The 26,855-nt window shown below is 31.9% G+C and overlaps 2 protein-coding genes across 3 annotated transcripts; one reads left to right on the forward strand and one right to left on the reverse strand.

The window, feature by feature from the left end:
* Positions 1 to 14,322: 14,322 nt before the first annotated feature.
* LOC118035811 (uncharacterized) lies at positions 14,323 to 18,760 on the forward strand. Of its 2 annotated transcripts, XR_012169034.1 has the most exons (14): positions 14,323 to 14,685; positions 14,808 to 14,979; positions 15,083 to 15,163; positions 15,365 to 15,447; positions 15,532 to 15,647; positions 15,751 to 15,861; positions 16,032 to 16,141; positions 16,850 to 17,162; positions 17,240 to 17,317; positions 17,412 to 17,462; positions 17,570 to 17,659; positions 17,988 to 18,112; positions 18,221 to 18,298; positions 18,553 to 18,600. XR_012169034.1 is itself a non-coding variant. In XM_035041464.2 (13 exons), the coding sequence occupies exons 1-13, from the start codon at positions 14,676 to 14,678 to the stop codon at positions 18,601 to 18,603; spliced, it is 1,344 nt and encodes a 447-aa protein (XP_034897355.1). In that variant the 5' UTR covers positions 14,328 to 14,675; the 3' UTR covers positions 18,604 to 18,760. The 2 variants fall into 2 exon arrangements, 1 of the variants encoding a protein (XP_034897355.1); XM_035041464.2 differs by lacking the exon at positions 17,988 to 18,112 and having other exon boundaries at positions 14,328 to 14,685; positions 18,553 to 18,760.
* Positions 18,761 to 20,905: 2,145 nt separating this feature from the next.
* On the reverse strand, positions 20,906 to 22,414 carry LOC118035821 (uncharacterized). The gene is made up of 4 exons (XM_035041476.2): positions 21,739 to 22,414; positions 21,406 to 21,645; positions 21,147 to 21,278; positions 20,906 to 21,049 (listed from the first exon to the last, which is right to left on the reverse strand). Exons 1-4 carry the CDS (start codon positions 22,366 to 22,368, stop codon positions 20,957 to 20,959), a joined length of 1,095 nt encoding a protein of 364 aa, XP_034897367.1. The 5' UTR covers positions 22,369 to 22,414; the 3' UTR covers positions 20,906 to 20,956.
* Positions 22,415 to 26,855: the final 4,441 nt, after the last annotated feature.

Raw genomic sequence — 26,855 nt, forward strand, 5'->3', positions numbered from 1 at the left:
TTGAGTCCCTTTTCTTTTGCTTTCTTTTCTTTTGTTTTATACTGTAAAAATAAAGATCAGTTTTTGGACTCGAAGTAGAAGGGTGGGTGGGGGATCTTTGTTGGATATGACGTGAATGTAGGAGCGTATGCTTCACACCCCGACGATGAGAATATGTGGGGGACGGTCACTTGTCAGGTGGGTGCCGTACATTGGGTATTGGTACCTGGAAATTGCACATTGGTTAGGAGGGACAATCAAAAACATTTTGCATCACAAGGGCCAATATCTCTCTTTTTTTAAAAAAAAGAAAAGAAATGGCAATTTAAATTACTATTAACATTAATAAAACAGTGGCTAAATTAATAAAAACAGTTGCAAAACACTTATAAAATATTATTCAATTAAAATAATATTTTATATATTTTTAGTTTTTTCCATCCATTAACAACCTAATATTGTTTTTCTTATTCACTGTTATTTTTTAATATTACATCGTTTTAAAAGTTATGATTTGTAATTTTTTTAATTTTTTTAATAGGTAATATATAAATCTTATCATGTTTTTTTTTTTCAATTTCAATATTTAACATTAGATATATTCAAAGTGAGTGAGGCTTCATAATTTTTTATTTTTTTCTGTAAATTTATTTTGATATCATGTAGGTCATCGTGAGTTTAACAAGTTAACTCAAGGTTTTTTTTGCTATTTTAATATTAGATTGTTTGGGAATTGAGTTTTCATAAATTTTTTTTGAATTTATTTTTTATAGAATTATTCTAGTCTTGTGGATTTAGTTTTTTTCAATTTAGTTTTTTTTATTTATTTTCAGTTTTATCTTTCAATACTAAATTATTTAATAATTTAGTTTCATAATTTTTTTTCATAATTTTTTTTCAATTTACTTTTTATGAAATTATTATGGTTTCATGGATTTATTTGTTCTTTCTCAATCTCAACATTTAATATTAGGTCTATTGGAAATGAAGTTTTGTAATTTTTTTTATTTACTTTTTATGAAGTTATTCTAATCTTATAATCTAGGTTGTGGGTTTAAAAAAATAAACTTGAGTTGACTTGAGTTTTTTTTTTAATTGATTTTTTTCATTTCATCCTCTAAAATTAAGTTGGTTGAAAATTGAGTTTTATAATTCTTTTTATTTGCTTTTTATAAGATTATCATGATGTCATAACTTGAGTTGCGGATTTGATAAATTAACTCGGGTTGATTATAATATTTTTTTATGTTATTTTTTAAATCATATCTTTCAATACTTGGCTGATTAGAAATTAACTTTTATAAGTTATTTTTGACTTGTTTTCTGTAGAGTTATCACAATCAAATAACCCTGGCTGTAGATTTAATAGATTAACTTGAATCAATCTAATATGTCGTCGTCTCAATATTTTAAAAGTAAAATAAATTTTTTTATTATAAAAAATATTAGCAATGTTTAAATATATTTTTTACATTAACTAAAAATTTGATCTAACTTGTAGTACAACACAAGTCAATGACCTAGTAATTAACTATAGTATAAATCAGATTTATATAAACTATCACCATGTAGAAAATCGCCATCACACTTCGATGGGTTCATGGGAATTGGGATTTTATACACACACACACACACTCGGCATCTTCTTCTTTTAACTTTTACGTATTAAATGATTGTCAAAGCCAGTAATTTAGGCAAGTTATTAAACTGTTCAACACAACTAATTGTACCATTATTATTATTATTTTAAAAATAACACTGGATACTATAATAAAATGAAGAGTTATTCATTTTTATTTGACGTTCAGGTCATCGGCTAACGTTGATGAGATATGAAATCTATTTGAATAATATTATCTAAACCTTGTTCGTAATGTGATGATAAGATTATTCAAATTTGATTTTTAAGAAATAATTTTTACCTCGAGGAGTGCTGCCTTATCGCTTGCCTATTCTATTCATAAAATTGTTGAAGTTTCCTCGAGTTAATAGGAAAGAGATACCCACCTCTCTCTTCTCTTTTTCTCTTTCTTTCATAAATTAAAAAATATTTTATAAATTAATAACTTATAAGTATAGTTCAACTAATCAAACTTTAAATTTACTAATTAAAAATTATCAGTTCAAGTTTTACAAATCTTAAGGTCACTGAAAATTTACATGATTATTAATTTTAAAGTCCGTAAAATTAATCGAGATGTACGTAAGCTGATCTGAATATTTATATTAATTAAAAAAGAAAAAAAAAAAAAAAAAAAAAAAGGATTCTATTCTAAAAGCTGAGAGGATACACGCACGCATATTTATATTAATTAAAAAGAAAAAAGAAAAAGAAAGAAGGATTCTAATCTAAAAGCTGAGAGGATACACGCACGCATACTATGTCGAAGACATTGACTAAACCCTCGAACGGGAAAAGGAAAAGATCCCAACTTTTAATCTCCTTTTCGCCAAAAAGATGCAGCAGAAAACAAATGGAACTTCCTTTCTTTATGTTAACTCCAAATGAAAACCCAACGAAAGATTCCAAGTTAGGTTCTTCCCAATTTTAGCGTTTTCTAAAGTGAATTCCTAAGCATTTATTAAATTGAATATAAATAATTGTAGCCATAGAATCATGTATAGTTTTAGGGCAACATAGACAATTGATTTAAAAAAATGGTAACAAGATCTAAAAGCTAATTAGCTTAACTATAAAAATTCTCGGTGGCGCCTCACGTTAATATAAACTATGACTTCATCATAGCATCTCTAATTACCTCTGACAATCTTTAATAGCTTCACAAAATTCCACTATTTTTCATTAACTTTATCACATACCTCTTTTATTCTCAGCCTTGGAGACCGAGTTCGAAGGTATTTATTATTATTATTATCAAAATTAAGTGTCCAGTGCATCTTAAAAAATGTCTCTGAGCTGGGATGGTATTAAATGTCTCTGGTCGTTCGTGTCCTATATCATGCATCCCTATGAAAGTCTCCATGGAATCTTGTTTTTTTTTCTCATCAGTTTTTTTTTAAGTACTTTGTCGCCAGCTCTGCCTTGACTAATCAGCTGTAGATCCAGATGACACCGAATCATTATAAACTCAACTCAACTGATCTTCTTTCGTCAGGACAACCTTAAAAAAGATAGAATCAAGGTAAATCAAATCAGATCCAAGCTTACGGCCGGTTAATTATGACATGCTACAACATCTTCCCAACTAATCTAGTAATGAACAAATTAAACCTTTGCATCGAACTTGTAATATGGGAGCGGGCACAGAATATTCTTTCGAATATATGAGCATTGAGCATATTGAATGAATGCAGGTAAGCGGTCCGCTTACATGAAACTCAATTTTGATATCGAGCAGACCTGAAATCTAACATCAGCTACAGATATTGATCTTGTCATCATTCACATGCTTGGCAATATTTCCTGGCACGTACTGCGTTTCATTGCAGATTTCATTGGATGTGTGCCATCATTCATTTCAGAACTCAGCCCTTCCATCACATTGAATACGGAATTTCTTAAACACCAAAATTCATAATTTAATGTTCCTTGTGCTTTCTGTAATCAAGTTGGCATTATTATGATTTATTTTTTTAAGTGATGACCATTGAAAGTGATGATGTCAACAATCAAATATCAATCGGCTAGAAGATGAGGATTTTAGTCATTTATAAATATAAAAAGAACCTCTCTTTTCAAGGTATGATTTTTAAAAAGACAAAACCCTCTATGTAGCGCAGTCTACGAGAACATCAGTCATGTGCCACTACATAAATCTCTTGTTTAGGAGCTATGATGATGTTATCAATCCAACATCAGCTAAGAAATGAGAGTTTTGATCACTTGTAAGCACAAAACACCTCTCACTCTTCAAGAAACGTCTTTTAAAATGACATAACTCACTATATGGTTCAAGTAGAACAATATTTTTTGGAGGGTCTATCATATACGGGTATGGACACATTGCGGATATTTGATTGGTGTCATCATCAAAAATTACTTTAGATAAATTGACTTGTTCCTTGATTATGGAACACATAGAGGTTGTCTTCCTTAGTTTTAATCAACTGAGAAGAATAGCTGAAAAAAGTGGGGTCGAATTGAGAAGCACTTTCTTTTCCAGCTGCAACATATCTACAGCATTGAATGACAATACAAAGCTTGTGTGTTTGTCTCAGGGGTCCAACGGAGTCCTTTGGCCACCTGCTTTTTACATGGAACCCGGAGTGACATTGTAGCTCGTTCTATTTGTCTGATCTCTACATGTAAAGGAAAAGCTCAAGCTCAGTCCCCATTAGTTGGATCATGATCCAGCTACTGGTTACGTCCGAGATACAGTTTCTGAACAAAAGAAGTTTCTCTTGGAAAAAAAGAAAAAAAAAAGAAAAGGAAATTGAGTCTGAATAAATTATAACAGAAACTCCCCCAGTACTTTGGGAATTAACGCAAGTATGTAGAATTAATTGCCAACTAAATTTGGAGTTAATTGTTCAGTTCATCAACCTCGGCAAGAATCGGGACTAGAGGATATGATCGATCTTAAGTCGGAGAAAGGAAGAAGCTGTTAAATAGGAGAAATGAAATCTAACCTATATTCTATTGTTCATTTTTACTTCTTCTGTTTTTCACCATTTCATTACTGGGATCCCCAGACAGTCGACTTGAATGCCACTCCAGCTTACCCTATATTGAAAATTACATCAATTAATGGACTCGATCGGTGTGTGATTTCCAGCCATTTCTTTTCCACTTTTTCATGATAGTTGCCATAAAATACATAGCAATAATTTCAAAGGCTCGCATCATAACAGGATTTCTTTCTGCAACTGGGGTGGCCTAGCTAGACCTGTAGATGGCATCACCGTCGCTATTATTTGTATTTTTTATCCATCGGACTTGACTCATCGAGATTTGGCATACATAATTAAATATTCTTGTTTCTTCTTTGATAAAATTAACTTTTAATTTCTTAATGGAGTTTTGTAACTGATTTCTGTGTTCATTAATTGGTGGAATTATGTTAAAATTGGCGACAATTGAAATAAATGCTTATCCATTATATCCAACAGCATTTATGCTAAGCACCACTAGCTCATTTTTGTTAGATTCGATATATATAAAAATCATAATTGTCAACAAAATTGATACAATTGTGTCTACAGTCAAATTTCTTTTGTTTTGCGAACCTCATAATTAATAAATTAAAAGTGATCATTTTAAATGTTATTATAATATATACTTAAAATTTTATACTGGTTTAAACTCTTAAAAAAAACTGGCAATAAAATTCAATTTTGTTGCGGCAAACGAGAGACATCAGACATGGACCTAGTTAAGTTAGCCATCATCAATTTGCAAGCAGGTCCATTAATCTTAATTTTGTTTTGTTTTTTGGTAGGATTTTATCATATTTATTTGATAAACATAGGAAGCCTGTAAAGCTTCTTTTATTTGATGGCCCCTCCAATTCCAGGTTGAATGGGAGTTGACCCAGTTAAGCCGGAAAGTGTCCATTCCCGCACCTTTAGCAAGATCGTTCTTCAAAGACGTAACAATTTCCTTGTAAAGTGAGCCCTATCAGTATTGCCACGGTACCTATCGGAACCTTTTAAAGGGCATGCCTCTGACGCCGCTCTTCTTGTATTTTTTTTTTCTACGGAGATAATTCATTTCATTAATTAAGAAAATGAATTGGCATACATTAAATGATTTCGGAGCCAATTAACAAGTACATTTACATTATGAGTAATGACGAAAAAAATAAGAAAAATCCAAAATGGCCCAATCGAGCCCCTCCAACACCCAATCAAGGCTGCTTGTTAATTGCTTAACCGGGGCCTGAACAAGAGGAGAAAAAGAAAGGGAAGAGGAGTGGAGGAAGCGAGGGGGCAGGCTCAAACCTAAACCATGAGGCCGAACCGAGGCTGAGAAAGAAGAAGAGAGGAAGAGAAAAGACAAGAGAGAAGAAGGAGAAAAAAGGGGTAGCCCAATCCGGGCCAAGAGGGGAAGGAGAAGAAAACATGGGGCAGCTGAGAGGCCCAACCGAGGTCAAGAGAAGGAAAGAAAAGAAAAAAAAGGGTTGGCAAAACCAAACCCTCTCTAACTTTAACCCAACCAGACCCCGCACATAGCCTCAAACTGCCACCCTCTCTTGCTAATAACAACCTCTCTCAAATTGTCTCGGGCTAACTTTTTTGCCAATGGTTATGCTTGCGCCATAACTACTAGCCTACGATGACTACCATCTCTTGCCAATAATTACCTCACTCAAAATGTACAAGGAAACCTTTCAACCAATGGTTATCTCTAACCCTCACTCTGCACCAACACTTTTGGCTTCACCACCATTTGCACCAATAATTTACTCTCAGGAACCAATCAAATCTATCTCTAAATAGCAAATATAACACCTCAACTAATAACCCAACTTTTTAGAAAATTAAATATTTCTCATCATCAACAACTAATGACTTAGCTTTTTAATAAGTCAGATATTTTTTATCATTTCTCCCTCTCTAACAACTAATAGCGTTTCATTTTGTCAAAACAAGGTTACTTTAATTATATATTTAAAGTTTTTTTTTTGAAGGTTAACCCTCCTAACCTATGACTCGGGTTTTAAAAATATGATAATTTTTATTATTACATTGATCACTATTGACCCGCTCAACCCGTGATCTAGATCTTGCCTCGGGCTGACCCTTGAAGTGGGTTTTAAAACTATAATACTAATTATTTTTATTTTTATAATGATCTGGATAAATTTGGGTTAACCCTTTCGACCCGTGACTCGGGGTTTGTATTGGGTTGAACCCTTAATTGAATTTTAAAACTATGATAATAATTATTTTTTGTTCTTACATTGAACCGGGTCAACAATCAACCCAACTTGTGACCTGAGATTTGCTTTGGGTTGTCCTTGAGTCAGATCTTAAAATTTTGATAATAATCAATTTTATTCTTATATTGACTCGATTCAACCCAATCCTTGACTCAGATAGTCTCTTGATTTGAGTTTTAGAATTATGATAACAACTACTTTTATTATTACAGGTCTTAATTGAATAATTTTGAAATTGAGAGTTTTTTATAAGGATATTTCAAGAATAAAAAATAATAAATATTGTCTCTAAGAACTTGTCTACATGAAGTACATAAATTCACTCCAAAATTATCTTAGCAATATTTATTTTTATGTCTTTGTTTTTTATCTTTTTAACTAAACACAGTTTTATCTTTGTTCCTAAAATTATCTTAGGAAAAATTATTGAAGTGGCATCAAAACCTTAGTGATAATCATGACGGCCATATTTACCATGTAAACACTTTTTTTGGATGATCTTGCAGCCAATAATGCAGCAATTCACCCTACTAATAAATATACACGACACGATGCCATAGAGAGGGGTTCGATATCCGTTCAAAAGTTTTTTGGTGCGAGGATACCACTGAGGTCGATTGGCTTGTTATGGCATGCCTTGCGGTTAAAAATAAATAAAAAATGGTTAATGGTGTGCGTGCTCATGAACCTGACATGAGGTTCATTACATATGTGCTTGGCAATTTAAAGAGAAGGCAGAGGCTATGTGCTTGACACTTAAAGAGAAGGCAAAGACCATATTCTCAGGACACATTTCATCATATAATTTTGGGTGATTGCGAGCATAAAGGGAAGGGCGGGGTCTCCCTGTGAGTACCTATATGGCTAAGGTGAGTTAACAATGGGTATGGACGGTCACCTCTGGAAAGATATATGTCTGTGTGTGTGTGTGTATGATTAAACCATCGCCCCTACCAGCCCCTTTGTTTTTCAAACTCGATATCCATGGCTTGAGAGGAGAAAGGGACCCGAGCAAACGTAAAATAAGGTCCAGCAAAATAATAACAACAAGCAAATACTATTTTTTTATTTATTTGCAAGATCAATCATAAACTCATGTTCATGAATTCGTCAAGTTAACAATAAAGTGAGGCCACTTGAAAACAAAAAAAAAAATATCAAATTGAAATCCAATTACGAAATATCGATTCCGCTCTCCTCACCACTTCCTCTCTCGTTGCTATTGATTATGATGATGGCAAAGTCCTTGTCTTTGGGTTGAACCCAAAGGCACTGAAGACGGTACCAATTAATGGTATTTCAAGGAGCCCAGCCCAAAGGCTTAAAGGTCCTTTAGCCTTAAGAGATGTTTCAACTCGGTGCTACTAATCTATACAGAGTATTCCATCATCAAAACTCAACATCTGTTTCTTATAAAAAGATTACAAATGAAAGTTTCGTAGAAAACAACCTCTTTCATATATATATATATATATATATGAAGAGCCAAATGAGTTTGTAGTATGTTCTTGAGAGAATACTCTTTCGTTTCTAAATATTAATCAGTTCATCTTTTTAAGATACCACATCTACAATTATAAATCCCAATTCTTAACTTTAACTTGAATATTTTTTCTGGGGACATCGTTTGGTATTGTGTTTATACGTACGTTTCATTAAATTTTGAATTTTTTTTTTGTTAAAATTGAATGCAGTTTATATTTTTTGGATTGTTTTGATATACTATGTCAAAAATGATTTTTAAAAAATAAAAAAACATTATTTATATGTATTTTAATACGAAAAACTATTTAAAAAATAACCACTAACACACTGACAAACAGGTAAAAAGCTGAGACGCAAAGACAAAGGTTGGGCAACAAATTATGGAGTTTTTGAGAAACGGGAAGTGCTGGGGCTGTCCGGAAAAGAACAGAAATCCCTGCATGATTGTGGCAGTTCTCTTAAAATCTCTGACACATAAGTAGAGTTGGACCCCACAGACAATAATCTCGACTCTAACTCCCATGCCATCTCTTTCAACAAGACTGTGCCTGTTGATCATACCTTGGATTTCACAAGCAAAGCCAGGGGATAGGAGCTTCATTCCCGATGTCTTGGCTGCCTTGACCCCATCCCCTTCGAAACAAACTCCTCTGCTTCGATAAGCTCCACAGGGGCAGCGTGCTCACATGGGTGCTTCTAATTAATGGCTGCTGATCATGGCACCCCAAGAACTGTAAAAGGTTTTATTATGATCAACCATGGGCTCTCTACCTCCATGTCGAGTTTTTCCAGCACTGGGCCTCTGAGATTAAACAAGTTCTGGCGTTTTGGTGACACCCCATGTAGCAACAAGAAGCTTTTGACAAGAAGATAGATTATAACCACGAGATCTTGGCGAGTAGAGATAAATTCCCGTGCTTTTTACTGGACATGTGAATATAAAATGTAGATATGAATATAAAACTACGAGTAGATTTATATGAATATAAAATAATTCAATTATAATTCCTTGTTTTTTACTGGACATGTGAATTGTACTACCACATGTATCAAGAAATATACATACATCTTTTAAGTGTGTTTTTTACTGCAAGGTAAGCTTTCTCATACTTTGGAGGACTAGACAAGTAAGTGGCTACTAACAACAACACGTTGTCCTTACAAACAGGTTCTTGATCCATGTATACGACTTCCATTTCAATGGTATTATATATTGGGTAAATTATATGATTTGCATCTCAACTTATGTGCTATCTACCTATTAATCAACAAGATAAAATCTTTAAATATTATGTAGTAAATAATTACATTTTGGGTAACAAGTAATGAAATTGGATAGCATAGAAGTTGTACGGATGATAACTTAAGAATTAGGAGATAATCATAGTTGTTAAAATTGGTTGATGGATTGACCTAAACAAATTTATATTATTGTAATATCGATTCAACTTGAGTCAATTAATTTTATTAATATTTTATTTTATTTAAAAAAATTATATCAATCAAGTTATCAAAAAATCGACTGGATCAAATTAAAAGCGTGTTTGGCAGTGTGATAGCGGTTGCTTTTCAAATAAATTTTCGTGCCAAAATACATGCCAATGATGTTTTTTTATTTTTAAAAATTATTTTTAATATCAGCACATCAAAACAATCCAAAAAGTATAAACCGTATTCAATTTTAGTAAAAAAAAATTTTAAAATTTTTCAAAACACAGGTGGAAACGCAGCCCCAAACAGGCTCCGAATTTGAAACTCAAGCCGAATTATCGACCATGTAGAAAGCTAATCCCATACTGGGTGACGCGAAACCATGTGGACTTTATATTAAACAAATAATAATAATAATAACAGTCACAACGCACCTTGATATTGTCGTGAAGAATTTAGAAGATAAAGGCTGTATTTCTACTTGCACGATGAGCTTAAGATTTTTTATGAGCTTGGAGTAGTTTGAGCGGCTGGCTTTCGGAGGATTTGGGGGTGGTTGGGTCTATTCTTGTTTGTTTTTCCTTGGAAATGATCTCTTAACTTAATCCTTCAGTACATTTTGGGCTTCTCTATTGCATCTTAAGTTCTACCAAAAAAAAAAATTATGCTTATTGAGAGGCAAACTTGGCGATGGATCCATAATATGCCTTTTGGAATCCAAATTTTGTTTTTTCTAGGTGTGTTGAGGTTGATATGTGATTTATAAAGGTTTTTATAATGTTTTGGAGGTATGTTTAGATGACATAAGTTGAAAATTTAGATTTTCATCCCTGAAACCTCTTTCTTGTTTTTCTAGCCATTATTATACTAGCTATAACTTAGCAGATAACGTGTTGTTTAATATATTTTTTTTAAAAAAATAAAGGGTGTTGACAAGAAGTCATCCATTTTTTTTAAAAAAAGAAAAAACCTATAAATGCAAGCTTGGACTAGAAGGCCTAGCTCTTAGGTTTTTTTAAAGGCTAAGCATAGTCAACCATCCAAGCTAGGCCCACATGCTTGATTTTTTTTTTAAAAAAAAATTTTATATAGAATTTTTTTGTTTGATTTTTTTTAGCATTTTTTAAAGATTTTCAAGTTTCTAAAATTTTTTGTTGTTTTTTATTTTTCTAAAAATAAAAATTTTATTTTGGTGATTCGAGGGATATTTTCATAAGAAAAATACCATGTATAAGAAAAAATATATGAATATATAAAGTTGATGAAGTTTAAAAGAATTTTTAAAAATTTTATTTCATTAGAATTTTTGAATTGGTAACCAAGATTTATTTTTTGTTTTTTTTTTAAGAAAATACAACTATAACAAAATACACAAACCTAATATATATATATATTCAATAGCGCAACCAAGTTATCACCTTTGGAATTTGAGGGTTATTTTGGAATTCAACTTTGTATTTTTTTTTATTTTTTATCTTCTTATTATCATTATCATAATTTTATTTAAAATTTAATCCATTTACTACCATTACCTATTATATTATATTAATTAAATAAAATTACTTTTATTGGACCTAATTGGTTTATAACTCAAGTTGTTGATTTGTTTTCTTTAAAACAGACTACTAATGTTTGAATATTTTTTTGTGTTAAAAAATTAGGCCAAGTACATGTAGAAACACAAGCAGCTAATCAAGTTTTCAAGAAAACACAAGAAAGAAAATTTGAGGAAAAAATTATTTATTAAAAAATATTTTCAATCAACACATTAAAAAATAAAGTAAAAACATATATATTTTTTTTAAAATATTTTTAAAATACAGTAAAAAACAGTTCTTTGATAATCTTGACAAGCAGTTCAAAATAAAAAATATTTTTATTAAAGACGATCACTCGACACCTAACGCCATGGTTTAAAGAGAAGCGAATGAGTTTGCCTCTCTGTTAACGACAATGAAAGAGATGCTGCTTGTTTTGACCATGAAAAACATCGTTTCTTTTTCTTTGCGCGTCCTTTTCATGTTTTGCACTTGGTTTAAGAGAGATCAAGGAAACAAAGTAACGTGCAAAGACAAGGTGGTGGTTCTATGGTTTCAATTTCAAATTTTCATCCCATCTTGAAAAATTATAAACATTTTAAATTGATTAATTATAATGTATTAAAATAATATTTTTTATTTTAAAAGTGTGGTTGTAATTATTTTTTTAAAATGTTTTTTATTTTGAAATATATCAAAATAATATATTTTTTTAAAAAATTATTTTTGACATTAGCAATAAAAATAATCTAAAAAATATTAATTTAAAATAAAAAAAAAAAAATATTTTTTTAAAAATCATTTTTAAAACGTAAAAACAAACAAGAACTTAATTCCAGCTATCCAAAATTTGCAATTGTTTTCAAATATATTTAACTTAAGACCCTTAATATGCAGATTTATCTGACACATTTTCGTATGTTAATTGGATATTAATTCCAAACTTACCATTTTAAGATCATAGAAAAAAAATCACAGAGGGAGTGGGAAAAAATATGGATGGAAAACAATAATTTTTTTTTTTAATTACATCTCTCAAATTTAAAAGTGGAGTTGAAGAAATTAGAGGGGAGCCAAACTCGTCCTTAGAACACCTGTTAAGATTAATTAATATTTATAATCAATCTCCAAATTTTTTTTCCTCGTCTTTTAAATTATGGGAAACAGTTATGTAAGTTTGCATATGCAAAGAATTTATAACATGTCTAATGCCACCGTCAAATGAAAAACCTGTTATGCTTCAGTTTCTTTTTATTTTTTATTTCAAAAAATTAAATTCGATTCGTTTTTTCAGTTAATTGAAACTTCAATAATCAAAATCGAAATGTAATTTAGCTTTTTGATTTTTGAAATAAAAAATTAATTTTGGTTATATTTTTTTTTCAAGTTTCCCGTGAAAAACTAATTTTTTATTATAGAAAATGTTTTCCTGCTACAGTGTGTTTTATCTATACCGTGAATTGCTACGGTGGGCCTGCTTATAGCCCTTTTTCGTTTCAGTCCTCAAAAAAAATTTCATTTTCATTCGCTAAAATCTTTCTTTTAATTTTACCCTCTAATGTTATGTTGACGTGATTTTAAGCTCAATATTTTGTTTTGGTTCATGTGCTGCATTGTATTCATGGTGTAAGAAAATAGCCATACATTAAATGGACGCTTAATTTTATAAAATTGGATCTGATTTTACCAATTAAAAAACATAAAACAATAGGGATGAACTTTAACAAAGAAGAAAACCATATACTTTTTTTCTCTTTTTTGTAGAAAATTACAATTTGATCCCTGTAGCTTTACTTTTTTTATTTTAGCACTTTTTTTACGGGTTTTAATTTTTAACATTAAACTTTATTTATTTATATTTTAGTCTCTAAATTCTAAGAGGGGAGAGTATTAAAAAAAGGAATAAATAAGTTTTCACAATCTGAATAAGTTGTTTGAAAAAAAAATCTTCTCATAAAATTCCTATCATCAAAATAAAAAAGAAATGAAAAACAAAGATTGGATTTTTAATTAAAAATATAAGTGATTTGCTTTTTTAGCTTCAAGTCATTGTAGTTTTTGCGGCTATTATTTTATCGCTACTATATTTTACTCAAAGAACCAGAATGCTAACAAAAAAATTGTATTTTTTTTAAATGCTTTATTCAATAAAAAAACAAGTTTGCAATGAAATAACATTTCTTTTTTCATATATTATATATATATTTATGTGAACATCTATTTTTTTTTATTATTTTATAATTAAATAAAAAATACTTTAAAAAATAAAATCATTAGATTTGACTAGATTTATAACCTGGAATCACGAGTTAACAGATTAATCCATGTTGAATTCATGTCAATCCAAGGTAATATCATTTTAACATTTTAAAAAATAAATTAAAATGATATTATTTTACAACAAAAAAATTATTGAAAAAAGAGTTAAATCAAATTTTAATAAGATAGATCAAATCATAAGCTAATCTATTAAAATATTTTGTATCATACAGAAATCTACTTCTATTCAATTTAGTTTAAAACCTAACTAAAACAAGAGGATGGCTAAATGAATTACACCAAGATTGAGCCATAAAAAAAAAAAGATTTAAGTAGTGTTTAAGATTGTGGTAGCATTTGTTTTTTAAAGTATTTTTTAATTTAGAAATATATAAAATTAATGTTTTTTATTTTTATATTATTATATTAAAATAAAAAAAAATTAAGAAATAATTTAAAAAATTACAATACACATTTTCATAAACGAAAACAAAGAGACGCATTATAACAACATCATCATAACGTTCTCCACTAAAGTTATTTGTCTCACACACGATACTGTACACTTCAAACTCATTACGGCACCAAAAGTAGAAAAGAAAAAAGAAAAATACAAAACGGATCAGTTTTGCTTGTCTCACACAAAACCACGTGATTAATCATTCTAGCCCCACGTGGATCCACATAATCATAATCCAACGGTAGAAACAATGAGACGTAGTAGTTGACAAAATTCACTGGCTGTACCGACAACAGGCTCCACGAATATTCCATACCACGAACCCTGAAAGCCCCCTCCTCAAGTGGAGAAAGAGATTTTCTATTTACTCAATGCTCTCTCTATCTCTCAATTTTTCTGAAGCCTCTGTTTTTTCATTGTCCGCTTAAAAAATATAATTATACTCTGAATTTTTTTTTTGCTCTTTAATTATAATCAGCTCAAGTAATTTAATGGCAAAATCCTTACTCAGTTCAAATCCAAATCCAAATGGGTTTATGAGTTTGTTTCAATTTATTATATATGTGCAGCTTTTATTTTCACAAAAAATCCCATATTATTTTTCAGATTCATAGTAGACCTTGTTTCGTTTATTAACGCTTTCTCAATTAGCAATATTAATAATCCTCACAGCCGCCGGAGATGGGGAAGCGTATGTTCTATCTTTCTTTCTCGCTCTTCTATATTTGATGAATTTGTCAAATTAGTTTTATTTTTTATTTAAAAAAAAAACTTGGTCAATTCGAAGAATAATTAAAATTGCATGTTGTGCAGGTAATAATCAGCGTAAAAATGTTGCGATGTTGGATAGTAGTGATGATAATAGTAGCGTGAGTTCATCATCAACTGTCCGTTCTGATCTTATGTCGGTGTCTGGGAGCGACGATGTGCAAGTTGATAAAGATAGTTTACTAGAGCAAGCTCTAGATGCTTTGTATGAGAAGAGGTTCGTGTCGGGTTTTTATTTTATTTTTTATGCTCATATTTGTGATCAATGTATGTTGAATTGGTGGTTTTGTTGATTTTTTTTTTTTTTTTTGTGTATAAAGGGGTTCGACAAGAGAGAAAGCTTTGGAAGCGATTATTGAGGCTTTCAATACCAATTTGCAGCTCCAATTTGTTGAGAAAAAGTAACCACTTGTATTTGTCGGAAGAACTAATTATGATCTACTTTTACTAATTATCTGCTCAAATTATATATTTTGATTGGTTTGTTTGTGTTGTAGCTAGTTCTGTTTTTTCTTCTTCTTTTTTCTGGTAATGTGCAGTTAGCAGTCATACTTATTCATCCCTAGTTTCTTACATGTATTTTGTTTTGTTTGTTTTTTCAGATTTGCTACTTTACTGCATCAATGTCTGAATTCCATTAAAAAGGGGTCTAGCAAAGAGATTGCTCTGGCATGCCATGCCATTGGTTAGCCTTGAACCTATCTCGTCACGTCTTTTACCCTTTCTCTGTATTTACAACTCTTACCGATCTACCATGTCGTTGCTGTAGGATTGTTGTCTCTGACTGTTCGTTCTGGGGATAGTGCACGTGAAATTTTGGAAGAATCAGTAGCTCCTATTTCCCAAGCTCTTAAATCGCAGTCTGATTCCTTGAAGACTGTATCGGTATGCATTATTTGCAAATCTTTGGGATTTTAATTGTTCTCCAGTTTTCATTAATTGCTGTGATGTTGAATCTCTGTTGTTTTTTGTTGGGTTGTGATTTCAGTTACTGGAGTGTTTGGCTGTTGTGACATTTGTTGGTGCAAATGAAACTGAGGAAACAGAACGATCAATGCAAATCATGTGGCAATTGCTTCATCCTAAACTAGGTTCTAATGTAATGTATCAGTTCTTATTCTTTGCTTTCTCTAATCGGTGATATTAATGATGCCTCTTCTATCCTTTAATTACTTGATTTGAAAACCACAACCCATGAAGTAAACAGTACAATGCTGTAGTTATTGGTTATGTTTCATCTACAAATCAATTTTCCTATTTCACTTTTAGGTAGTTGCTGTGAAAACTCCTGCCGGTGTAGTAACAGCAGTGGTGTCTGCTTGGGCATTTCTCTTGACAACCATGGATGGACTCTCCCTTAACTCCAAAGATTGGCAAGAGTAAGTAAACTATAAATTTGATTTTCCACTTTGTTTTGTGTACTTGTTTTCTTTTATATGGCAATCATTTGGTATGATGGTGGGGGGGCAGATTACAAGGGTAACTTTTCACCCCCTTCACATGTGTTTGGCACAATTTGTGTTGGAGGGGAAATATTCAAAGAGGGTAAAATTTAACCCCAAAAGGAGGTTAAATGTTAACCTTATAAGAGGAGGGGTAAATGAAGTTGAAAGGAGAAAGTTTTATGTTTTTCCCTCGATTTTTTAATATCTAATATCAATTTAAATTTATCCTTTCTTCTTATACACTTCTCATTTTGGGCCACAAGTATAATTTTCTATATTTTAAATATTGATTTGATATATATTGGGATCCACTTTTATCCCTAAAGTTTTCCTCTCGTACCAAACATCTTAACCTTTCACTCCTTTACACTTCACCTTTAAAGTGTACTCCCTTATTATTTTCCTTCCAAATTTTTAACCCCGTACCAAATGCAACTAATATGGTTTCTTGCATTTAATGAAATTGATTTGACTGTCATTTAAGCTATCCATCCCCACAACATTTGCATAGTCCATAAGGAAAAAGTTGGTGAATAGTTAGTTTTGTCAAGATAGTTGGCTGTACCCATGTCATGGTTTCTAGGACGAGGAACCTAAACTTCAATAAAGAAATCAACTTATCATTTGTTGCGTTTGATGCAGGTCCATTTCTTATCTCTCTACCCTGCTAGATAAGGATGATAGATCTGTACGCATCTCTGCTGGTGAAGCACTAGCTTTAATTTTTGAGACCGGAAGTATAGAAAAGTTTGCTGCTGAAAATAAAACACCCCGTGATGGCTCAGTTTTAGAAGGAAATAAGTCTCGTGAAGGATATACACATATACTAGGTCTGAAATCAAAAATCCTAAATCAAGTGAGAATTCTTTCTGCCGAGGCTGGCGGAAAAGGTTCCACTAAGAAGGATCTTAACAGCCAGAGGAACTTGTTCAAGGATGTTTTGGAGTTTCTGGAGGTACTAATTTGTTCCTTTCCTCGCGATTCTTACTGTTTGTGTGCTTTTGTACTGATGTTAAGTTTTTATGCTGTCAGGATGGCTACACTCCTGAAATCTCAATGAAGATTTGTGGAGATTCACTACAAACATCAACATGGTCTGAGCTTATACAGGTTTCTTTCTATTTGATCATTTGTTTTATTTTCTATTCATGGTCTTGGTTTGTGTTTATGATTTTCAAGCTCTATGTCTGTGTTTTTTTAACAGTTGAACTTCTTGAAGCATTTTCTTGGTGGTGGGTTTGTTAAGCACATGCAGGTTGGTTTTCTTGACCTGTCCTCACCTCTGATGTGATGTTTTGCTTTCATATTTTCCTTCTCAGTGTTGCTTTTATATACTTTTAACAAGTAATTTTGTTTAAATAGGATAATGAATTCCTTCATGATGTCTTTGGGTTCACGCCAAAGAGAAAGCATATCCTTGGTGTTGAACATCAAATGTCAAGTGGTGAAAAGGTCAGTTAACTCTCCTTTTTCAACTTGGCTGTCTATGACAGTCTTCAATCTGGAAATTTTTTATCTGTCCTAAAGATGTGAGACTGTCTTATGTCTACACCTTCTAAACTATTCATCTTCTTGAGTGTCAATACAGTTTTTGTTTTTCTTATATTTGGGATATTTGCCTAGGTAAACTTGTTTAGATGGAAATTTCAATGTGATTAGTATTGTGCTAAAACTTGGACATTCTTTAAACCATACTTCCTTTTTATAATAATGTTTGGTTGTTAATCCATTTGTGTATTGTTTTTGTTCATATTCAAGTCTAAACTCTTTCTTATCACAGCAAATATAGCAATCTCCACCTCCAGAGCCTTGAAATAATTCCCCCCTTACAAATCTCTTGAATTGAGGCACTGATCAGCAGGTCCAAAATGCAAAGCATTCCTAGGAAATCATGGTGTAAAAATGGTGGCTGGAAAATAGACAAACATTTACTTTTGCTGATGACCTGTTTTTTCTTTACTTTGTGCCTGTTTTTTCTTTCAAGATATTGATGTATTGCATTTCTTGTTACAGAGGATGTTCCGGTCTCCAAACTCAGTCCTCAATAAAGCCAGGACCCAGTTTCTGAACAAGCAGCGGATGCTATCTAAGGTTGGTTCTTCTACATTCAGTATAGTTATTGCACTGGCTTTTCTGGTCACAATTGCTCCTTTTGGTGTGAGAAACATTTCAAAAACTGAAGCACCAATGCGCTTTATTCTATATAATCGTTTAGTTTCTTGGCATTTTACTTTTACTGGTTACACTTCTTTTTTGGGTGCAAGAAGTATTTTAAAAATATTTTTTTTTCCTTGACTTTGTTAGTTGCTTCTCTGTTGACCCGTACACTTTCCTGGATTACGCAGGATAGAAACGTTGGGCATTTTGCTATTGGTATGGGCGATGAAGATATGTGAGAAAAAGCTTCAACTGGAATCATTTATCAGACTGTAGGGTTAATGTTATCGACATTTTTAGGAACGAAAGGAATGGATTTTGGGGAAGTCTATGTTGTTGGTTGATATACACAGATTATTGTTATCCCAAGTTGAAAGATCAGATCATTCATTTTAATCGTACTGTGCAGTCCTTGCTTGCAATTACACTGCTGAATGTGATTCCGTTGTTACCATCATTCATTTTATTGTTTGCAAATGGTTTGATTAGATTGAACCATTTCCAGCTCGTATTCCTTGAGCGAGTAACAAAATAGAAATTTTATGGATTTAAAAGGTAAGCATGAAACATTTGGCATCCAGTTGTCAGGATGGACCGGAAGCTACGAATTACGTGAGATAGTGTGGTTAAGATGGGGTTTAAGAGGGCTTTTTTTTTGTGCGTGTGGATTGAGAGGAATGTTTTTTACATGGTTTTCAGTTCGATTTTCTATGTCCACATTTACTAATGATCATGGATTATAAAGCCAAGTATTGAATAGCGAGTGCCTCGCTAAAGAAAGTGTTGTTAAGATTTTGTTTGCTTGTTGAAAAATAGTATGTTTTTGAAAAGTAAATTTTAAGAAATTAAATTATTTTTTAATATTTAATAATGTAATGAAAAATAAATAGAAAAATATTTTCTAATGTTTGATTATGTCATGTAAAATGAGTTGAAAAATAATTTATTAATATTTTAATTTTTTCAAGTTTATTAAAATAATAAGAAACAAATCGAATGAGAATGAAATTGGAAAAAATATATAATTTCATAAATTATCTTAAATAAAATAAATAATAATTAACATAATAGATATCAAATCTAAAAAATAAAAAATTAAAAGATGAAAAAAATTAAAATAATAATAATTAACATTTCATAAATTATTTCAAATAAAATAAGTAACAATAAAAAGAATGAGGATCAAATTTGATAGATAAAAATTTCAATTAAAAATTGATAAGGAAAAAACAAATAAAAATTATAAAAATAAGGACCAAAATTAATATAAAAATTAAATTCTAAGGGATGAAATTGAAAAAAAATATTCAAAACAAAATATATATAGCAATCAAAAGTTTGAGAATCAAATTTGATATAATCAGCAAATAAAATAATATTTCTAAAATTTTCACAACTTCTAGAAAGTGTTTTCCCCAAAAATAAAATAAAAAAACATTTTCTTGAAAAACCAAGTTAAATTTTACTTTTGATTAGAAAGTGTTTTCTGTTGATCGAAAATTATTTTTTATTGATTAACTTTTTTAATGGCAAATAAATACAAAAAAAATTTAAAAATAAATTTTTAAAAATCACTTTTCAAAAAAATAAACTCAGTATAAAATAAAATGCTCACGAAGGGGAAAAAAAAATAAATGCTCATGTTATCAAGCATGTTGACCCCCTCGGCACTGGTTGCTGACTTGCACCACGGGATGCTGCCAGTTAACTGAGAAGAATCTGACTTGTCAGCAATCTGTATGACTTGGATTGACATTTGGTGTGATGAGTCAGCACGTCGACAATCCATCCAGGGGAATGTTTAACCAAGAACAAAAACACTTTAACGAAGAAATTAGATATTTGTAGAAACAAAATTAAAACCCACTTCCATATATGAGTTTCATTTTCGAAAACTTACGGGAGATTTGAAGAGTTTTAACAAAATATATATACATTCCAAGTGGTCAAGTTTCTAAATCCATGCTTCCCACCTCTGCTAACATATCTTTCCCAAGTCTTTGGATCATGCCAAATCTCATGTAATTAAACGTGTAAATTTACCATGACAGCAAACTTGAAGCAATCCTTCTTCTTTTCCGAAACAATCCATTTGATATCAATGCCAGTAAGGTTGTTTTAATCTGAAATGTTCACACAATTTCCTCTAAAGAAATTAGAGAGAAAGAAATGTCCTCGGGCTTCATTAGAACTGTTTCGGGTGAAGGTAAAAAAATAAAAAGGCATGGATTTTGATGGGCTGTATCCATGTTTTAATTAAAAAAAAGAAAGAAAAGTCTTCATCTTGAACGAGGTATTTTATTCTACTGCATGATGGGAGCTGAACTATCATCCATCAATGACCATAAGCAAAAGCTGTCGCCTGCTTCTACAAACATGTGCTGGGGAAAGTCATTGGTATAATAAAGTACAAACGCAAGAAGCAGATCGGGCTGGATTGTTATAATATAGAAACACGCTGGTTGTTTTTACTCCGCGTGATATATTGAAAGCAGGAATTTATTTATTATAGTAGATATACATATTCTTTTCTCATTACTAAAATGTTGATAAATTAACGTTAAAAAAAGTTTCCAGCAGCTCCTTCCACGCTCATAGAAACATAGAGAGCTTCTGGTTGAGTCCAGTATCTATTCCATTGTAAGCCAGAGGTGCATACATCCATAGATCATCCGAGCTCAAAAGCTGCAAATAATTAATAAGAATGAGTTTAACATGTGTCTTCAGATAGAGATTGATGATTTATTTGGCAGCAGTAAGGGGGACTAATATGAGCCTTTACCTTGATTTGAAGCTGCAAAAACTTCACGTAATGGACTGCCTCTTCTAGCATCGTGCTGATATCAACCTTGCTTCCGTTAGGGACAAGATTCTGCAAGATTTTCAGTCTCTCGTTTATCCTCTCCCTTCTTTTCTGCAGGATTGTTATAAAGATCATGAATAAAATGCTCACAAGATTGCTCCTTGTGTGTCAGTATAAGTGTGTGTGTGTCTATATATATATATATATATATATATGAAAGGAATAATTAGTATCCTACCCTTGCATAAAGGCTCTGGGGGTCTGTGGCAGCTCCCCTAGTAGCTCTTGTTTTTCCATTGGAATTGAGAACTCCAGAAACCTTGGAATCAGAATCCTGAGAGGCATTGTCCTCTTCTGAACTACAACTGCTGGAACTTTGTCCGTCTGGTCCAGCATTACTCTCTTCTTCACCATGGCTGATATCTGGTGCATTCTTCTGATTTTTTTTTGACTGCACAACCTTCCTACTCTTTTGCACCTGCGTTATAAATCATAATAATTTAGAAACTAGTACAGCAAGACAAACTCCACCATAAAAAGAATTACTGTAGCCTTTAATCCATGTACTCACATTTCTTGTAACCCGGGCTTTTTTCTTCATGTCGTCCAATGTGTTGGCTATTGGTTCTGGAACATCAAGCTTCCTTTTGAGCTGCAATCCCTTGGCCAGAACATCATTAGCTGCTGGCTTCAGATTATCATCTAAATCTCCTGTTTTGTCACCGCTCATATCTCCATTCATACAGGCAGTTTCTGCCATTGCAATTTCAGGAAAAAGTGGCATAAACAAGCCAATACTTTCCTCATCCATGATTGAAATATCCATGGACATAGAGTTATTGTTCGTAGCTTGAATGGGATTAGAATCATTGAAGAAGTAGGATTCATGGCTGGAATAGGGAAGAAATACACTACTGCTAGAATTACTGTTATTACTACGTTCTTGAGAATCAAAATGCAAATTGGGGTTGGGAGCATGCCAAGAATAAAACAAACTCTCGTCCTCAGCCATGCTTGCGTCGGATTCAGGAGCAGGGAAGAAAGCTGATGGGATTGTAAAATGCAATCCTTCATCAGTATCCTGAAGGAAAGAGCACTGACCAAGTAATTCTGGGGTGCAATCAGGCTCTTCCATGGAGAACATTCTGCCGAAGTTCCATAATTCTCCATCAGGAAAGGCTTCCATAGCCTGCGTATTCATTTTACACTTGGAAGCTGTGGAGAAATCAAGAAAGAGGCTCTTATGTTTCTATGGTGATGCCTACTAGTTAATTGAAGCTCGATTTCGCTTGAGAGAACCAAAAAACTAGGGGCAGATTTATACCCATGCACCATAAAAGAATGTCACTAGCAAGGATTGACTTCATCTTGTATATAAAAATTCTAAATTTCTAATGATTACCCGGGTGCAGGTCCTAATTCTCTGTAACTAAACTCAGGTGTCCATTGTGGGGCCAATACCAGGCAAAGTACAACTAAGACGGGACCAAGTTCATGCAATGATAGATTAAAATATCAGAACAGCTTCAAAGCATCTTATTTCTGGTAAACTGCAATTAAGATGACAAAGGGGCCTAAGGACAATCACTGAGAGATGACTAAACTATCATTAATTACTCTCTAGATGACAAATGTAGTTAGGCAGAGAATGAGGATGAGAATGAGAGCGTGCGTTTTGAGTACTTGAAAATGTCAGAACGTGGGGCTGTCTTCTACTCATCTTGAGTATAATAAAGAGGAAGAATTCTGTTGGAGAATAAACAAAACGCGGCCAAAGGACGGCCTGATCGTGGAGATGACTGCGACGTTGCTAAAAAACCGCAAAACCCGACACGTTAATCGTCGAACTCGTTCTTTGTCTCCTCAATTGCTGCTTGAACCTAATCATCGTTCCTCAGCTCAGTGTTTTTATATATTAGAGGCAATTTATCAGTTTACAGCTCCACTCAATACACAATTTAGTTACTATCTTGCAAGTCAATAACGCTATTTACGAAAGGCGTACATTAATGGGAATAGCGCCACACTTACAAATATTAGCAGCTTTCACCGCCACAAATCGCAAAACCACCAAACAATGGGTGGCGAGTGGCTTCAGCCTTGTTGCCCGTGGTTTTCGTTCCACATCAACTTAACAACTGTCTTTGTCCATGGTTTTCTTCTTATTCTCACAGCAGATTGTTTATATTATTAACCTTATTATCATATCCATCATGGGTACGATTGATTTAAAATGCAACATTTACAGTGCTAGTGCTCTTCTCGTGCATTTGACAATACATAGATGAGAATCATGACGAAATAAAATAGATGATCAGAATCGTCTCACAAAGAAAACAAAAGAAAACGAGAATAATCGACATATCTTTTAGCTTAGTGAAGAAAATTAAGCAGATTACAGTGCAATGTCTCCAAATAAACAAAAGTTCTACACCTCTATATATTCTGGACAAGAACAATATCTCTATGAAAATCCAAACAAAACAGCTATCACACCTTCACCACCTCCTTAAATATAACTGAAGCCCCAGATTTTCCCCTCATAGCAATCCCTTTAGATTACCTTGACAGAGCCACGAGCACATCCTTAATTCCGGCAATTGATACGCATGATTTCCACTTGTCGGACAGGGACTGTTTCCTATGTACGTTGCTTTATTTATTGTGCTTACGTTAAAACAAAGTTCCATGTATATATTCAAAAGGTATTGGCTGTGCTTTCCAAAATCAGCACCGCCATTGCACCAACCTTGCAAGAACTAAAAGTCTAAAACCCTAAAAATCCCAAGAAATTGGAATTTTAAAGAGACAACGAAGGAGAGAATAAAATCTACAAATAACAGCACATCGTGGAGGAATAAAAACCATAGAGATCTGATCTTGTTTCGTTCGTTCATTAAAGTTCTGTTTAATGCTGTATAGCGGGCTTGCACGATATATTAGGTGTTCTTCTTCTTCTTTCATTTCAGCTCATGCCTTACCAATATTAAGTTGCCACCCATTAATTAACAATATGCTGGCTAGAACGACAGCTATTTCTGTGTTCATCAAACTACTACCTGATGGACTACCAAAAACAAAATGAATACCCATGTCATTTGGGCCAACCCAAATCGATAGGGTTGAGAAGATGACCCTTCTGTTTGGGCCTAAGGCCCAAATAACACATACCGAGTATTGGCAAATATATCTATATGATCTGATATGATCCTTTTTCCCTTTTGTGTAATGATTCTTCTTCCTTTACTGTCATGATTCTTCTTCCATTTATGAGTGGATTCCAGCATTATTCTTAGGAGAAATATCAGGGATGTAGCTAGAATCATTCTTGTAATCAATGCACTTCGTGTCTATATATGTGATGGAATGTAATACTAAAAACATAAAATATAATACAATCTTTCTCTGTCATTCTTTCCAAGCCTTCTTTTCTTCACCAAGCATAAATAATAGAGAGAAAAGAGAAGAGAGGAAGGGAGAACGAAAAAAAATAGTATGAAAATCGAGGTAAGAAAAGAAAAAAAAAACATTAAAAATACATCAAAGCTCTGATTAACATGTGTTATATTATTGAAAAAATTTCATCAAGACAAATTCAATTAAATCAAGGAAAGTCATCATTGAAGATAAGGGTGAGTCATATGTGCCTTTAAAAAACGATTAAGTGTGACTCACATGTTAGTGTCTGTGTTATATGTACCAGTCAATTTTCTTTTTTATTCTCTTGCAGTTTTTAATTTATTTTAAAACTCTAAAGATCAGTCCTTAAATTTGTTTCACAAATAGAATGCAATGCATAGAAAATGAAAAAAATAATGTGAGATGAATGCTTGCAACTGTTCAACTCTCTAATCCCCATGCTCTGTAGCCTAAGAGATTGCTCTCCAACCAAAACACTCGCTCCAATTCACTGCCTCAACAAGCCCCGAATGAATTTTCATTTAGCTCATTTAATATGATTGTTAAATTGGCTCAAAACATCTCTCGATATCTTTGTCATACTTTATTTTCTTATTTAGTTAGCTCATAATTATCAGAAAGTTACCTTTGCAGAAGAGTAAGGAAAAATCGACCTGTAAAACTCGTGGCCATGGAAAAGCCCAAATCAATTTAAAAATTTTACAACTTAATCATTAAAGCAATATTATTTTGTCTTTAATTACCGTTAAGATCGTAGAGAGCCTCACGTCTCTCTCTTAAATTTTATTTGGCTAGGTTTTGCATGTCAAACTAATTAATCCTTCCATCTGTTGTAGACGGATCGTTCTCATTAACTAGTTTCTTACATAAATTTACACGTGCAATTTGGAGTTCAAGCTTGTTCCGTTTTTGGATCTGAACCTAGTGTTATTCCATGGAAATGCATTAACACCAACATGTTAATTTGGTACAGTATAAAATGGATCATATAAGATGAAATAGATTGTGTAATATAATGATTCATTAATTACATCCATATATTTGATTTTGTAATTTTTTAATTGTAATGGAATGGATAATTACAAATGAAATGACTAATCATGGTATTACAAGTGATGATGAGTTATATTTACAAAAGAAAAAAAAAGCTATATAATGAGCTATTACTTGATTAAAAGTAAATTAATTATATATGAACTTGATTGCAAGGAAAAAAAAAAACTATTATGAATACTAAAATTGTATTTTTTTTTCATGAAAAAATAAAAGGAAAATTTCAGAATCAATAAAGACCTATATAATATTTTAAAAAAAATAAAAGGATTAGATGAAAACTTATGAAAAACTACATTGCATTATAGCAATTTATGCTTTCCGTAATTTTCTTTATATTAATTTATTAATAAACAATCATATTACATAATTAATTATATTACATCAGAACATATATGCAAAGAATTATCAAAGTTATTAAACTAAGATCAACCCAAGGTGTGGGTAATAGGTTAGGTGAATTGACTCAAATACATTTAAAACAAAATCATTTTAATTTTAAAAAAATAAAATAAAACAACATCGGCAAGTACTACAATATTGTGATAATGTTGTGATATTATGTAATATATTGCACAAGCTTGTTAGTATACACAACATAAATATATAAAAAAATAGTTATTATAATTAATTAAACTTTCTATTATTCACAAAATTTGTTAGTATCAAAGCCTCCTTGTGTTATTGCTCTTAATGGGTCCTACAAATAATCAAATCATGGCCTCCACAAAATCAGTCTACTATGCTATTTGCTCCTCCTCTATTTTCTACTGCACCGATGACTAATTTATAGTTAATTGAACTCCAAGTTTCTTTGTTTGACCAAGTTGAAGAATCGTAAAAATTCATGTTTCTTTGGTTCTAAAAATTGATATATATATATAGCACAGCATTAATTATTCCATGTGTGTATCTTGTAATTGACCACCAACCTTTCTCATTAAAAAATCAATAAATTCAAAAATTTTGTGGAATTTCTTGTCTAATATTATTGATATAATTGTCATGACATAATCTAACAAGAAAAGTATAATCTTGTATAAGTTCAAATCTTCATCACACCTGGAGATTGTATACATGAGCTTCTAGTAAAAATCTCAAATCTTAACCATCGGCATCTTCTTAAAGCATTAGTTGCACGACATCAAAAATACAGTTTACAGCCGTGTCTGCAACAAATGAAAAATAAAAAAGCATGGCAGTAGGCCCAGCCAA

Source organism: Populus alba, chromosome 2 (genome assembly GCF_005239225.2).
Source record: "Populus alba chromosome 2, ASM523922v2, whole genome shotgun sequence".
Lineage (NCBI taxonomy): Eukaryota > Viridiplantae > Streptophyta > Magnoliopsida > Malpighiales > Salicaceae > Populus > Populus alba.